At 49.2% G+C, this 16,920-nt stretch overlaps 1 protein-coding gene across 1 annotated transcript in view; it reads left to right on the top strand.

Annotated features, from left to right (window-relative positions):
• TESC (tescalcin) overlaps positions 1-16,920 on the top strand; it is a 30,153-nt gene that overhangs the window by 8,094 nt on the left and 5,139 nt on the right. Inside the window, exon 2 of the mRNA XM_065417872.1 lies at positions 11,395-11,464. Coding sequence (XP_065273944.1) covers positions 11,395-11,464 — 70 coding nt within the window. The remainder of the gene's footprint in view (positions 1-11,394; positions 11,465-16,920) is intronic.

Raw genomic sequence — 16,920 nt, 5'->3', positions numbered from 1 at the left:
ATCGTCCTATCACTCCTTAGCCTCAGTGGAATTCAGTCACAGACAGGCTAACTACCTCTGCTAATACAACACTGCCTGTTTGGGCTCCAGTTCCCAGGGAGGAGAGAGACTCTGGTATCGTAGTCGGAACTGTTGGCATATGCTGCTCTCAGCCATGGATTGGTACCTGCTTGGTGTTCTGCAGAGGCCTGTGCGATGATGAATTAACCAGTCATTAGAAAGAACAGACCACATCACAGAGCTGATCATTTCCATCGATCTGGGGCTGGAAGGATGGAGTTGAGGAGAGAGTAAATTAACGACAACTGTGGGGTGAATGTGACAATTGTCCAGAAGTATTTAAGGCTGTGAATGCCAAGGTGGGGGAAAGATTACACAGAGTGGCTTGGGGGATGGGGTGAGGTGGGGAAGAGAGGCCCCAATTCAAACCAAGACCATTTTAGGATGATACCTGGAAATATTTCCTAATGATGCAACTGTCAGACCACAAGAGTCTCCGAAGGGAAGGGGTGAAAGCCACATCATTGGAGCTGTTTGCAACTCGACAAGATAAGCACTTCTGTAAACGCCCTAGGGAACCATCCTGCTTCAGCTGAGGGATGTTCCAGATGACTCAGAGGGTCTCTGACTCCCATGAACTGGCATGTGACTGTCCCTGATAGTCTGCTCAGGCCTTCACCCTCTAAAGCAGAGGTCTGAATAGGACAGAGCGCACGCATTAATACCACTGCCCAACAAAAGAGTTTACTTCACCCACGGTAACTTTGGGCCCAGATACTTTTTCTATTGTAAGCTACAAGGAGTTTTGCTGTAGATTTCAAGAGCCGAAGGTTCAAGCTCTTAAGGAGCAGGTGACAGGAACACAAACTATCATTTGTTTACAAGCCCCATCTTTAAAGGCAAAACCAGCCTCCTTTTGCCTCTTTAGGGCAGGGCTGCAAGGCCTAAGCGGTCAGCTCATGGGCAGTGTAGCACTATGGTAACGCACTGGACATCTCAGCTTTCCACACAGAAAGGGAGCGAGGCTGCATTTACAACCTGGCTTTGGCTGGAGGAGAAATCCGATCGTTTAAGGACATACAGTGCTGTGTGCTTATGAGACCGTGACTCATGCTGGCCACCTGCGCCAAAATATCAAATTAACCACCTGAGAAGTTAAATGCTAACCCTGCCCAGGTGGGGCGATACAGACGTGATTGCTCATTACCAGCTGGCTGTTTGGTGGCTTTTGTGAAATGAGTTGATGGTCTCAAGCCTGTTTCCAGCGCACAGGTGTTCATGGTACCAAACTAGCTGTCACAACAGGCACATCGGCAGCAGAGCGGAGAGAAGAAACCTGCGCTGTCCCTGTGTCTATGTGCTTCCGGGATAAACTCTCAGTCCAGCACCTTTCTCTGGTACTGACATTCACTTAGGCAACAATAAAACTGCCCTCATCCTCAGCCCGGATTCCTCTCTCGAACGTGCATAAAAATAATGAAATGATACAGCTTAGGTTCCCCTCCTGTACAGTGCACATCCAAGCAGTCAGAGGAATGTGGAGAGCCAGTAGGAGGCAAGGGGGTGTCACATGATGGCGCCCAGGAACCGGCTTATTCAGCTAAATCAAAACTCAAGCCCCCAAATTTACAATGCACCATTGGTATCAGGCAGTCTGCTACAAGGCCCCATTTTACCGCTGTGGCCTTTCTAAAGTGGCCATCATTGTGGCATCTAGGCACTACAGTCAAGTCACTATACTGGATGGGTGCCTGCCTCGTTAGTATCAAACCTCTCCAGCCAAATCTTGTTCCAGAACAAGGTCTGTAAGTCTCTGCAGGAGCAGTGTTCTAAAACGGGAGGGAGGTTAGGGAGTGGGGAAGGGGACTAGTTCACGCTGAAGATCTGCATTTTCATATGAAGTGCACTTATAATAAAAAGCAATCCAGCCTGGTCACTTTTATTTGTTATCCAGTCCCCATCGGTCTTTGTTCTGGCATAGCTCCATTGAAGACACTTGACCCAACATAAGCCCAAATAATTCCTGCAGTGTTTGGATAAGAGAAACCAACTCCATCAAAGTTCTGGCACCATTTCTGATGCCGTTTCCAGAGCAGAACCGTCTATCCTGAGGCTCTGTAACGTAGCCGGGCTGAGATCAGACTGCAGTGCAAATTGGAGTCTTTGACATAATTGTGCTCCTTTGCTGTGAACAATCCTGTCTGGAAAGCCAGGAGCCCATAACCATCAGCTGGTGAGTAACTTCTGTCCCAAGCCCGGATAGCCAGGAATGTAATGGCGTGGGCTCCTTCCCACCCCCTCCAAAAAAAATGTGGCTTTGGCCCAGATCTTCAAAGGTATTTAGGCGTCACATTCCTGTTGATTTCAGTGGGAGTTAGGTGCCTACATACCTTTGATCTTGGCCTCGGTGTAAATGTCAAGGTGGGATTTCATATTCACTGTGTCTCAATGAGTCCAGATCGAGTCTACTCAGTTTGCAAGTTAAAAGATGTTTTTCTGACTCCAAGCCCGATGAACTCAGCCTGGGCTCTGACAGCCAAGCTAGGTGAAAGTGAAGCTGCAGGTCAGATTAGGCCCAGTTTCACCTGTACAAATCCTAATTGTTTTCAGATTAGGCCCTCAGTGACACCTGCCCAAACCCTCAGCCTGCATATGGAGCCCTGCAAGGTGACGTTGGGGGGCTGGCAGCTAAGAAGAAAACAAAACCCCCTCAGCTGTTCACTTGCAAACAGAGAGATTTGATCCGGAATCAGTGAATATTGGCTAAGGAACCAGATTATGCTAGTTGTTGAGGAGAGAGAGTGTGGCCTACTGGATAGATTGCTGGACTGGGCCTCAGGAGACCTGGGTGCTAGTCCTGGCTCTGCTACTGGGGGACCTTGGGCAAGTCGCCTCACCCCTCTGTGCCTCAGTTTCCCAACTGTAAAATGGTGTTGATCATACTGACCTCCTTTGTCAAACAGTTTGATGGAAAACTCTGTATAAGAGCTGGGGATTATCATTGTTGTTATTAGAGTCACTTTCCAGGTCTGAACCACATTTAAAGTACCACATAGCCAGCCCCCATCATCTGGGGCTAGACGCTGTGCTTCCTGTGGGAGACCCAAGTTCAAGCGAGACCTTGCCTCTTTCCTGCGTCACTCAGGACCTGTGTATGATCAGAAACTGATTCCCTTCCGAGTGCAAGCTGTGTGGGACCGTGAGCGGCAGGTTATCTGCATTTCCCTAAATTCTGTACTCCTTGAGCAGTGGTACTCTCCTGCAGGGGCTGCCTTCCCTCCATCATTTGTCATGTAACTGCAGCTGCTGTTGGCTAGGGAGAGGGCTCCGGCTGGGAGCAGCAGGAGGCAGGAAGGGAGGAGAGAGTTCTGAAGGGAGTGTGCAGGTCTGGCCTGCATAAGCACTTGGCAGCGTGGCTGAAGAGAAGGCTGCGGAGTGGCTGGCCCTTGCCAGGAAAAGGTACGTCTCAAGAGAATTCTCTGTTGAGCTAAATAAGTTGGGGTGGTGGCTTGTGCAGCACAGCCTGTATGGATTGAGGCAGAAGTGTGTTTAAGTCTGAGTAAAACAGAAATCTTGGCCTCTCTAAAAGGGTCATCACCCTGGATTATTTTGCCTTTCCTGGCTGTTTACATGTGTGCATTAGCAGACAGGGTGGAGAGGGGGCAGTTTGTGAAAGTTAAGTTAGACGCCAAATACGTGTAGGTTTGGCCCAGCCCCAGTATAACCCGAGCTCTGAGAACTCTGCTGGGAAGTGGATTCCCACGACTACAGCTAGCCCTAGAATGTCATCTCTCTGGGGCAGGGACGGGTTTGTATTGCGCTGGGCCTGGGTGCCGCTGGAATTCAAATAATGCCAAGGGACAAAGTCACAGTGTGAACCATCAGACACAACTCTACTGTATTCACGCCACACTGGGAGCTGGGACCCTGCAGCTCTGCTGGTACTCTGAGCCAAAGGCCCGTGGTTTAAAGGTGTCTGGGTGCCTGAAGATGCCTTGTGGGATTTCCAAAGCACCTAGATGCCTACCTGTGTCTTCAGGCACCTGAATTACCTTTAAAACACTGGCTCTAATTCCTCACCTGGTGACCTTGGCCCCCAGTGGTACTTGTGGACCTGGGACCACTAGAAGTTCTATCGGAGCTCAGCCTCTCCCCACATCAGAAGGGACTCAGATGCCAGGGCACCTACCCCAGCCTGACTTCAGTCACTGAGGCTCCTTTCATGTTGGAGGTGGGAGCGGGGAGGTGGCTTTGTTGTAGGCTAGGACGGTGATTGTTGTGCATGGGGCTGACACAGCTGGTTAAGGGAGCCCAACAAAATGGCTCGGTGTTCAGAATCTCTCTGAGGCCAGGATTGGGCGGCTCTGACTCAAACAGCACAGAGCCCAATGAATCCAGTGCCTTTCTCTAGAGCCTGGAAGCCTGCACGTGGGCACAGGCCTGGGACATCAGAGGCGAACGTTCTTTCTAGGGGATACGAGCAGGACGTGTTGACCCTGCGCGTCTCTCCCGGGGAGTGCTTTCACTCATGCGGGTGTTGCTGCTTTCTGGAAAAGGACTGAGATTCTTTTGAACACAATGTCCGATCGCAACTGCTCGTCTGCCTGTTCGAAAGGAGAGCTGGGCCCAGCCTTGTGCTGCCAGTGGTGGCATGGGAGGAAGACCTGGCTTTGGGAGAGACCCCTTTTGTTTTGTACCATGGGTGGGGTGAGTCACCTGGAAGGGAGAGGTGACGCGCTGCAGCACACAGAGCTCCTTCCCCTCTCCACAGAGCAGTGCAAGCATTTCACTAGCATGTAACATGGCTACCTCATGATCACTAGTGGTCCCTAGTACACATAGTAGCACTGTGGGCTCACTGTGCCCTCCATCTGTGAATCTCAAAGCGCGCCACAGCCCTCTGGGGGGTGCTACCTCCATTTTACATATGTGGCAAGCTACATTACAGAGAAGTGGTGACTTGCCCAAATTCACTGGCCCAACTGGGAATAGAACCTCCGTGCTAATCATAGACTCCCTCTGAACACTCTGATGGCTGGGAGAGGAAGCGGTACCATTTTGCTGCCAGATGGGATTTTTGTCACCGCTTGTGCGTTTCCTGAGGTTTATAAGACTTCGATTTAAAACTAAGTTCCAGATGTGTAAGCCTTCCTTGGCCCCATTGTTTCCATGGCAATGGTGATCTCATCAAGTGGCAATGTGAAAGGTCAACAACTGACCTCTAAGCTTTGGAAGCAATATGTAGGAAAAGTTTCCATTTATGTGAAAACCATGAACAGAAGTAAAACAGCGAAGCATAAACCAGAGCAGGATTTTAAAAGCACTACATGGCTATAGTGGAGATGTAAGAGTAATAGGTCGAGTCCCACGTTAAGCAACTAGAGAGACAAAATACAGCAGGATCTTGATTATCCAAACAGCTTGGCCAACCCCACCAAATTTGTTTGGCTAATTGGGAGTCAGGGACAAGGGCAAGGAGACATGTTAGCAGTTACAGGGGGTTCAGATCCTGACAGTCTGGGCGTGTAAGAACTTTTATTTTAATAGTAGCTTTTAAAATAAAGGTCCTGCCCCATTCCATGATAGATTCACCCACTCACACATGGGACATTGCCAGAATTCATTGCCGGCAGACTGGAAAATCCAGGTGCAACTGTTCCTGGTGAAAGTGAAAAGTATTAGCCGATGGAATTTACACCTGTGTGTGAGGGGAAGTCTTGAGACACTTGGGATGGAAAAAGGGAAGTCTTGAGACACTTGGGATGGAAAAAGAAATGCTGTGCACGGGATTTCTGGGCCCACCTGGTATTGACTCACTCATGAAGCCTTAAGCAGTCAGAGAACATGAGCTGGATGGCTGTGCTCACCTGGACGTGGGTGCTGAGTGTAGCCTGTGTGAGGGGGAAAACCTAGCGCCGATGTCTATACTCAGCTGGAATTGATGTTCGAATACAGCCACTCAGAGAAGAACCTGAAGTGGACTTTAGGCTACTTGCTCAAACACGTTTTTCCATCCACCTCCTAAAGAGGAGATTTTGCTGCATTGTTGACACTTGGCTGAGCTTTAAACTGTGGCTAGTGGCCAGCCCATTCTTAGTCTCATGCCTTTCATCATGTTACACGACACTGGATCTTTTTCAGGTCAGCCATTGGGATGATGTGGATCTGGTCTAGCCATGGCTAGTCATAGATGTGTGATCATGGCATCCTTCCACAGCTGGAAAGCGTGAAATAGTCCCATCCCCAACAGCTATCTACTGTGAGTCACTGAGGGAAATATCAGCCTTCCAAGGGGAACAGTGGGGGCAAAAAACCTAATTGGCTTCAAGACTGAGCTTGATAAGTTCATGGAAGGGATGGTATGATGAGACTGCCTACGATGGCATGTCGCCAATCTGCAACTGCCAGCAGCAAATATCTCCAATGGCCGATGATGGGCCACTAGATGGGAAGGGCTCTGAGTTAGTACAGAGAATTCTTTCCCTGGTGTCTGGCTGGTGGGTCTTGCCCACATGCTCAGGGTCTAAATGATCCCCATATTTGGGGGGCGAGAAGGAATTTTCCCGCAGGTCAGATTGGCAGAGACCCTGGGAGGGTTTCACCTTCCTCTGCAACACGAGGCATTGGCCACTTGCAGGTTTAAACTGGAGTAAATGGTGGATTCTCTGTAACTTGGAGTCTTTAAATCATGATTTGAGGACTTCAGTAACTCAGCCAGAGGTTATGGGCCTGCTACAGGAGTGGGTGGGTGAGGTTCTGTGGCCTGCAATGTGCAGGAGGTCAGACTAGATGATCGTGATGGTCCCATGATCTGACCTTAAAGTCTATGAGGCTAATTGCACCAAGTTGCAAAACACTTCAGCAATGGGCACAGAGAGAGACAGAAGCTGCAGCAAACAGCATAGAGAACGTCCCAAGACCTGTAAAATATTTAGGCCAACGAACTGGGGAGGTTTCCCTTTCAAGGCTGTAAAACAACAACAAAAACGGAGCAAAGCCAGTTACTTAAAAGTTAGAAAAATATCAGTACAGACCTGATACCTTCTGGCAACTGTAGTTAAAATCCTAGATCTGCCAATGATTTTTTAATGTGCTTGTGAATTACCTGCCCTGCTGCGAAAGGCCCATTAGCGAACGCTTGTATTCCATCATATCCCATATGATTCCATAGGCCATGTCTCCCATCTCTGGGCCTGGGTCGGAGAGAATGTGATGCTCAACGGGCACATGGACAAGAGCTAATATCTTGTGCAAACAAAGCCAAAGGCTGCTTTCCCCACTGCTGATAATTACTATAGTCAATATTTATGCACGTCTGAAAAGTACCAGCCCGTGACTGATTTGAGTCCTGTAAGTATGAACATGAGTTTCTGGCGAGGTATCAATGAAAAGAAAATAACTTCCACCAAGAGATTAAGGAGTCAACAAATCCGTGATCGGTCTCACCACAGCTTATTGCAGGTTAATATTAGGGCTAGTTCCTCTTGCTTAGCGTGCTTAGAGCATTGGAGTGGGAGTCTGGCGTCTGTCCAGGGCTCTGTCAGACTTGCGGTGTGATGTTGTGCAAGTCGCCAGCCAGCTCTTGTCTCAGCGTCCCCATCAGTAAAGCGGGGATCATTCCCACTGCCTGTGTGCTGTGCAAGGCTTAATCAGGGCTTGCAAATCTCCTTGAGGTTCACAGATGAATGGTTCTGTATGCCAATGACTGGTATGGAGTTCACTCCCAGGCATTGAGTTTCTGAGTAAGATAGTATCATTACTTCTAAGCTCTCTGTGGTTAGGGGTAAATGTCAGAGTTTCTGTTCTCCCTGCATGAGCTGCCCCCAGCCAGCTCCTGTGCACAGTCAGGGCAGTTCCAGCATATACCCATAAGTATTAATTAGTGGGACAACTGAATTATTGTACCCAAATAGTCTTCATATGCCGCTACACTGTCTTTCTCCACCATGGGGACATAAACTTTGCCACACTGCAGCAGAGCAGTGGTCTGTCTAGCTTGGTACCATATATTAGCCAGTAGCTAATGGCAGATACTTCAGAATGTATAATATGCCACTACAATGTCCATTATTATTCCCGGGGTAGGGGAGGAGGGGGGAATTGAGCCCAGCTGGTGATCATCATCATGATTTGAAGCAGGAGAATCGATGACTCTTAATTTTATCCTAGGTAGCATAATTACAACTTCTAGGCTGATGGAGTGTCTAGGCAAAGATTTTCAAAAGTGACCAGTCTCTTTGAATGCCTCCATGTTTGGGGCCTCGTTAAGTACAGGGGCCTGATTTCCAGACAAGGGAGCTGCTTTCTGAACATGAGGTCCATTTAAGGTGTCTCAAATTGGCATCCAAAATTTATAGTTACTTCTGAAAATCTTAGTCCAAAAACTGTTTCCCTTTTCTCTCTCAAATATATTGCTTTTGAATTTCATAGAGTCCCCTCCTAGTCTTGAAGTAAACAGGAAGGCCTGTTTGGCTGCCTTTATTTATTTTTTAATGTTTTATTTTTAATCAACAGCAGTGCACTTATGTCACTGACACCTCTTAGTGGTACTTCCCCAGATATAAGATACATGACACGGGGGAGGGAGGACGAGACAACTCTGTATCACTTAGAGACCAGATTCTCACCTCAGCACTTTGTATCTGAACTGTATTGTCTGGGTCTAAACTCTTACTGCAAGATAACGGGCCACCAGGGCATAAAGAGTTTGCTTGAGTGGCTCAGATTGCAGGATCAGGACCGTACATTATAAATTCCTTGGGGCAGGGATCTCATACTATGGGCAGCTTTCAATAAATAATAATTCTACACCTAGGTGCTACAATACAGCTATAGCGGATGTGGTATAGCCAGCATTGTTCTGGGCCTTTTCCCATACAGCCGGGGTGGCCAGCCTGTGCTCCAGAGCCACATGCGGCTCCTTGTATAGGCACCGACTCCGGGGCTGGAGCTACAGGCGCCAACTTTCCAATGTGCCGGGGGTGCTCACTGCTCAACCCCTGGCTCTGCCACAGGCCCTACCCCCAGGGCTGGTGCAAGGAAGTTTCGCGCCCTAGGCGAAACTTCCACCTTGCGCCCCCCCACCCCCTCCGCCCTGAGGCGCCCCCCCCCCCCCCACGGCAGCTCCCCACCCCAGCTCACCTCTGCTCCGCCTCCTCCCCGAGCACGCCGCCCCCACTCTAATTCTCCTCCCTTCCCAGGCTTGCGGCGCCAAACAGCTGATTGGCACCGCAAGCCTGGGAGGCGGGAGAAGTGGAGCGGCTGCTGCGCTGGGAGAGGGAGTCTGAGCCGCACGTGTCAGCGTGCCGCCGGCAGCCCAGCCCAGGAACGCTGTAAAAAAAAAAACTGGGGGCACCGCTTTTTGGTGCCCCAGGCAACCGCCTACTTTGCCTTAATGGTAGCACCGGCCCTGCCTACCCCTACTCCACCCCTTCCCGCCCCCTCGCCTGAGCCTGCAGTACCCTCGCTCCTCCCCCTCCCCCCCAGAGCCTCCTGCATGCCACGAAACAGCTGATCGGGCAGTGCGGGGAGGGGAAGGGGGAGGTGCTGGGAGTCGGGGGGGCGGAGCTGTTGGACCTTTGACCTGTGTCTAGAAGCGCTGAAGCGGCAGAGCTGCAGCTTTGCTACTCTAGCCCTGTAATGTAGACGCCTGCTACAGCGGGGAAGGGGCTTTTCTGTTGCAGTAGTAAATCTGCCCCATCGAGAGGGGGGAGCTAGCTGGCCAGAAGAATCCTTCTGTCGCCCCCGCAGTGTCTATGCCAGGGCTTCGTTTGGTTTAATTGCGTCTCTCAGTGATGTAGCAGGGTCAACCTAAGTAAGTGTCTGGTGTAGACCAGGCCTACGTGTATCTATGTCCACTCTTTGCCAGCTATTACCTCCCCCACCTAGTTTCTCCAAGATCCTAGGACTGGCCCGGTTACAACAGCATTGCCTACGCTAGGCACCGCGCGTGACACCCTGATGCACAGAGAGATTTTCACTTTCACGGGTGGGGACACACCAGCTGTGCTGTCCTCTGGAGCAAGATTTCCCTTGACCAGGCTTTCTCCTGGGCTGATCATTGGCAAGGCCCCTAGATATAAAGACCAGGTTAACACAGCTTCCTGCAGCCACAGCGCTGTGCCGCAGACTGCCAGCGTCTCTGCAGGGATGTGCAGCAAACGGTGCCACAGAAATGTTCCCTGTTGGGAGCACATGCAGACGAGAGGAGCAGGGAAGGAATGGGGACTCTGCTCACTGAGACAAGACGCTTGGTTAGGAGCCAAGGGGAGAGAGAACCCCACTTAACATGTTTGTTTACTAAGGGCCACGTGCCTTTTACCAGGGAGTAAACCCTATACTGACCTCGCCCAGTGCTCAGGGGGTGTGACGTGACGGAGACGTTCCAGGGCAGCCCGTTGTATCTTCTCTTGGGGGAGCTTTCTCTGACGGCAAAAAATAGGGTGCTTTTCAGAAGTCCTGGGCATGTTTAGCAGGGATGGAGGGGCAGTAACCGTAGGCGGAATGAGACCCAGGAAATCCACCCAACCCTTTTTCAGTGCATCTGCAGAAGGTTAAAAAGTCCCTGTGATCCTCTTCCAGTACAGAGCTGCTCCCCCAGGGAAGGTCTGGCAGAGTCTGGGAGCCCTATGCTGAGACCTCCTCTGGTTAGAAGGTTGATGGACCTAATCACATCAGCCACGCCATCAGGGGCTCGTTCACCTGCACATCTACCACTGTGATATATGCCATCATGTGCCAGCAATGCCCCTCTGCCATGTACATTGGCCAAACCGGACAGGCTCTACGCAAAAGAATTAATGGACACAAATCTGACATCAGGAATCATAACATTCAAAAACCAGTAGGAGAACACTTCAACCTGTCTGGTCATTCAATGACAGACCTGCGGGTGGCAATTTTGCAACAAAAAAACTTCAAAAACAGACTCCAAGGAGAAACTGCTGAGCTTGACTTGATATGCAAACTAGATAGAATCAATTTAGGCTTGAACAGAGACTGGGAATGGCTGAGCCATTACAAACATTGAATCTATCTCCCCATGTAAGTACTCTCACACTTCTTATCAAACTGTCTGTACTGGGCTATCTTGATTATCACTTCAAAAGTTTTTTTCCCCTCTTACTTAATTGGCCTCTCAGAGTTGGTAAGACAACTCCCACCTTTTCATGCTCTCTGTCTGTCTATATACATCTCCTCAATATATGTTCCATTCTATGCATCCGAAGAAGTGAGCTGTAGCCCACGATAGCTTATGCTCAAATAAATTTGTTAGTCTCTAAGGTGCCACAAGTACTCCTGTTCTTTTTTCTGATTAGAAGGTTTCAGCTATTGCCTCATCTGCTGTGTCAGGAGAGGTCAGTGACAAATGATCTTTCTCTTCTCTCTTCCCAGTCACTTTGGAACAAATTGAGCATCTTCACCGGAGATTCAAGCAGATAAGTGGGGACCAGCCAACCCTCCGGTAGGGTGCTTCTATTTCTGTGTCCTTTGTTTATTGCCCTGGCTGGGTTGTTGTTTATAAACTCGTTCCTTTACTGTGCACATGTGCTCTTGCTCTGTCTCCCTCTGGGATTACAGAGCCCTATAGAGCGCTATCTGGGTTATATCATACCATGCATTACAGGTGATTGGTTCTTGGAACTGCCCCGAGAGGGAGAAAGTGAGAGTAATCTGTTATGCCAGGAAGAGACCATCTCTGACTCAGAAGGGAACAGATACCACAGCATAGTGCCAGGAGTTGCTACGGGGCGGAAGGAGCATCCCTTTCTTGGAATTAGACTTTCAAACCAAGGTCCTGACCTTTTTCTGGTCACGAAGGATCCCAGGGCATTTTTCACAAGTCGGTGTCCAGGTTGAATCCCAATCTGGAGAGTTAACTAAGTTCCGCTTGTAGTTTCAGCTGCCAATGGTATCTTTGTCTTTACTTTCTTTCCTAGACTGCTGTGTACTGTCGTTATATGCTGTTAAACATCAGCCCTGTTTCCAGAGGTGGCTGCATTCCTCAGCTGCTAAAGTACTAGAGCTGGCTACAAAAAAATTGTGTTGAAACATGGGCTGTTAAGCGATTAAAAAAATTAATCATGATTAAAAGCACAATTAAAAAATTTAATTGCTATTAATCGTGTGATTAAGCACACTGTTAAACAATAATAGCATACCATTTATTTAAATATTTTTTTGATGTTTTCAACATTTTCAAATATATTGATTTTAATTGCAACACAGAATACAAAATGCACAGTGCTCATTTTATATTTATTTTTTAAATATTTGCACTATACAAAACAAAATAAATAGTAATTTTCAATTCACCTGATACAAGTCCTGTAGTGCAATCTCTTTATCATGAAAGTGCAACTTACAAAAGTAGATTTTTGGGGGAGAGGGGTTACATAAAAACAATACACTGCACTCAAAAACAAAACAGTGTAAAACTTTAGAGCCTACAAGTCCACTCAGTCCTACTTCTTGTTCAGCCAATCGCTCAGACAAACAAGTTTGTTTACATTTGCAGGAGATAATGCTGCCTGCTTCTTGTTTACAATGTCACCTGAAAGTGAGAACAGGCATTCTCATGGCACTGTTGTAGCCGGCATCGCAAGATATTTACATGCCAGATGTGCTAAAGATTCTTATGTCCCTTCATGCTTCAACCACCATTCCAGAGGACTTGTTTCTCTTAGTGATTGACTGAACAAGAAGTAGGACTGAGTGGACTTGTAGGCTCTAAAGTTTTACATTGTTACGTTTTTGAGTGCAGTTATGTAACAAAAAAAATCTACATTTGTAAGCTGCACTTTCACGATAAAGAGATTGCACTACAGTACTTATATCAGGTGAATTGAAAAATACTATTTCTTTTATCATTTTTACAGTGCAAATATTTGTAATAAAAATAATAAAGTGAGCACTGTACACTTTGTATTCTGTGTTGTAATTGAAATGGATATATTTGAAAATGTAGAAAAACATCCAAAAATATTTAATAAATTTCAATTGGTATTCTATTGTTTAACAGTGTGATTAAAATTGTGATTAATTGTGATTAATTTTTTTGAGTTAATCGCATGAGTTAACTGCGATTAATCACCAGCCCTAGTTTCCCCAGCACAAAATAGCTTTTTGTCTAAAATGAATATTAAAAAAAACCCTGGAAACTAAAAGCTTTTGGTAAAAAATGCTCAGTTCTACAAAACCAATTTTTTTTTTTTTTTACCAAAAGTCCCAATTTTTTTTGGAAAACTTTTTTTTGTTTGTTTGAATAGCAAGATGTTCTTGTTTTTCAGTTTTGTTTTTCATCAAAAAAGTGAAATATGTTGATAGGAAATTTTGAACAAAAAAGATGTGTTTGTGTGCATGTGCTTTGGGATCAAAAACCACGGTCTGAATGTTTTGTGGGGTTCTTTGAGGCTGGCTGGTAGACAGTGAAGCCAAATTCTAAAAACATGGCGTTATGAGAATACTCCTTCCTCCCATGTGACCTATGACAGTATAAGGAATGTCAAAGCAGTGAGATGTACCGAGTGTATCAGAGAGAGCAGAAAAAGAACCAGGGGAGGTGACAATGAGAAATCTGGTCTCCATTTCCTGTTGTTGTAACAGGTTCTCTCAGTCCTGTAAGTGACCTTATCCAATGGGGATATCTCGTGCTCATAAATTGCCTGTTCCTGTTGTTAAGATTTGGCTCTAGCAAGCAATGGTTTTTCTGAGGACGCTTGTTTTACACACATCCAGATGTTTATCTCAGAGCGCAGCCACTTATCATGACTTTGCAAAATGCTGCAAGAAGGTGGAAAAGACTGAATCACAGTACAGAGAAAAAATGTAGTGGCATAAAAGGAACTGGCCTCACTCTGTTAAGCCTGAAAGGACCCCATTCTTCCTGGATCGCTCTAATTGCTCCTGTTAATGCAGGCCAGGACCTGGTGAGGAGAGGAGGCTCAGAATAATTGATGGCTGCCTGGTGATTTTTGGCCATTCATTACTGTTTCAGGCACCATAAATCTGAGATTGTTTTGTAAGTGAAGCAGCGCAGAGGAACTCCTGGGGCTCCTGAGAACATGGTCTGCCGAATAGGGGTGGGGATTTGTATGTGCAATCAGCTTTCATTGGAATGTGAGGCTGCAGAAGGCCGGAGGGGAGGCCCTTCAAAGGAAGAGGCATAGTCCCCTGCACGGCCAAAAGGAGGCGAGAAGCCGCTTCTGTAAATGATGTGTGTGAGGAAGGGAGTTATCCTTATGGAGCCTCCAGAAATACTTCCCAGGTGGGGGGAGAATAAGGAAGCATGGAGTCTGCAGAGAGGCCCTCCCCTACCTGGATAGTAGGAAGAACAGGGAACCCCTCTCTCCACCTCCAGCCAGACACATGGCCTGCTTCCCCACTGCCTCCCAGCTGGGGGCACCACCTGCACCTGTGGGAAGTAGGTATTAATTGCTATCACCAGGGCAACAGAGTGGAGGGTTCTGATATCCTGCTTGTCTAGCTCCCACCCGCCTTGCCCAGGTGCAAATGACTCGAGAGGATGCAAGGCAGTGAGAGGATCAGGCCCTGGAGATGGGAACAATCTTGGAGCCATGACCCAAAGCTCTAGAATGGCAGAGGGCTTTGCTAGCAGTTCCATTCCCTGCCCTGGCCACTAGCGGCATTTTAGAAATTGATGGTCCAAGATGGGGAGCAGTGTGGTGGATCCCTTCCAGAAGGAACATGCTGCCCTCGGGGTGTGGTGTCTGTAGTCACAGGGATTTTGGTGGGGAATCGGAAGCTACCAGCTAGGAACGGGGATGTTTACTCCTGGCTCTTTGGTGAGGGTGAAGGTGGAGGGAGGGTTCTATGCTACATGTTATCCAGGGCATGGAAAAAACACACCGCCCCCCCTAGGTACAGAACTGTAACCTACACCTGAGCTTCCCAGGGCGCTCTGGTTGAAGTCCTCAAGTCCCTTGCTGGTTGAATGGAGTTCCCGGCCAAGTCCAGTATCTGAAACTCATCACATGTCCCAGCGGGATCCCCACCACAGTCTTAGCCCTTCCTTTGTTCCAAAGCTTTGGTCAGCTAGCCATGAAGATGCCATGCTGGGCTCTCCAGGAGACCCACTGGCCGCAGGGACAGGACTCTGTGCCTTCACTGTCGTGCTGTGTCCCTCCCTGGGCGACTGGCCACGCTCAGTAAAGCTGCTCGTTCCATAGCGAGTCTCTCTCAGTAACCAGCCACGCCGCGCTCTCCCGGCCCTGCCATGAGTCAGCCCCGCCTGCCCGGAGCGGCAGGATGACCTTTCTGTCACAGCACAGTCAGGTGGAGACCCGGCTGGGACAAGGTGGCACCGCTCTGTGGTGGAAGCTGTCTGTCAGGAAGGTGCCAGGGGCAGACGACAGAGACGCACAGGAACCTGCTTTGCATAATCTGTCTGTCACTCTCTCCCCACGTCTTCAAGAGAGAAAACAAACAGCAGCTGTCACAGTGACTGACAAAGGAAATGGGCCTCCTGCAGCACAGTGCAAATGTCTCCACTGGAGCGTTGGCAGTAACCCTGCTTTGTCCTGGCGAGCGTGCAACAGGCTCATTAAAACTGGTGTCACTGCAGCAGAGCAGGGGCTATGGGATGCTGGGGGCTGACACGGAGGTGACTCCTATTCCTTACGGAGAGGCCCAGCGCTGCCCTTGCTGTCGCTGCCCCGATGACTCGTTCTGCAGGGAGTGGAGAGGGGAGTTTGTTGGTGCAGCCTGGCCCCCTGGACCAGCAGGCGACTGAGTTTCTTCCCACTGCCAATGCCCTGCGTGGGTCTCCCCACTGCAGTCTCCCTCCATCGTCCAGCTTAGGGACCCCCAGGACAAGCACTGAGAAGCGGCAAGGAGGTGGGTTAGTGATCAGAGCGGGATGGCGCGGTACCCAGGTGAACTGCCCCTCTGGCCCCTCGGAGTCTTGTCGAGTGCAGCCCCACCCAGGTCTCAGGCCAGGACCCACCATCTGGCTCCGGGTGGGATAACATGACGCCCCCGCTCTATACGGGCCCTGGGTTGCAGTCCCCTGGTGCCAAGAGTGAGGCTGGGACCCTGCAGTCCTGTTCCCTCCGGGGCAGTGACAAACTGCCTCCTTAGAGCCAAATATGCTTTATTCAGAACAGCGGCGGGTCCGAGAGACCCGCTCCCGCAAACCGATGCTATGCTGCCTAGCCACCCGGGTGTCTAACCCTCCTCCACCAGGGACTAGCTCCCTAGAGCCTCTTCCTCAGAGCATCTCCCGTACACCTCCCGGGAGAGCCTCTGGCAATGGATGGTCTTCCCTCCCCCGTCCCCCCAACTTCTCCTCCTCAAAGGGCTTTTCCCTGTGCAGTGACCTTTGATCTCCGGGCTCCAGCCTGGCCAAGCTGCTGTGTCACTGTGGGCCGGAGCCTGACACTAGACCACTCGTCTGTAACGGCCCTTCCAGGGATGTGCCGAGCTGGGGAGTCATGTCTCCCCGTGCTGCACATGGAACAACCATTCCACCACCCACCAGTACAGAACAACCCAGGCTACAGGAGACTCTAATAACCCAATACACAAGAACTCTCCCTCACTGCCCGGGCCACATCCAGTGTCCAACTCAGTCTCCATTTCTGTCACGGGGGAGACCTGGTCCCCTGACCCCAGCCCCCGGCTTGCACCCAGCACCTTGCCACTTATTGTTCCTTCCTTGAGACTGTTTGCGCTGGCAGGTTTGCATCCGCCCCGCCGGCCCCAGCTGGGGTTTGCACCCAAGAGGTGACCAAATTATCTTGTTCTAAGTGATTTAATTCAAGTCCTTCCTACTGTACGTGCAGCTGCTGGAAACATGGTCCATGTCCGGCACCTAATGGAAAGCTGGAAGGAGGGGGTAAATTTTGCAAAGCTACTTCCCTTCCCCCAGTAGCACGAGCAAAACATTCCGATTAAAGGTCT

This window comes from Emys orbicularis, chromosome 16 (assembly GCF_028017835.1).
Source record: "Emys orbicularis isolate rEmyOrb1 chromosome 16, rEmyOrb1.hap1, whole genome shotgun sequence".
In the NCBI taxonomy this organism is placed as follows: Eukaryota; Metazoa; Chordata; order Testudines; family Emydidae; genus Emys; species Emys orbicularis.
The sequence above is the reverse complement of the archived record's forward strand: the minus strand, read 5'-3'. Positions and strand labels throughout refer to the sequence as shown.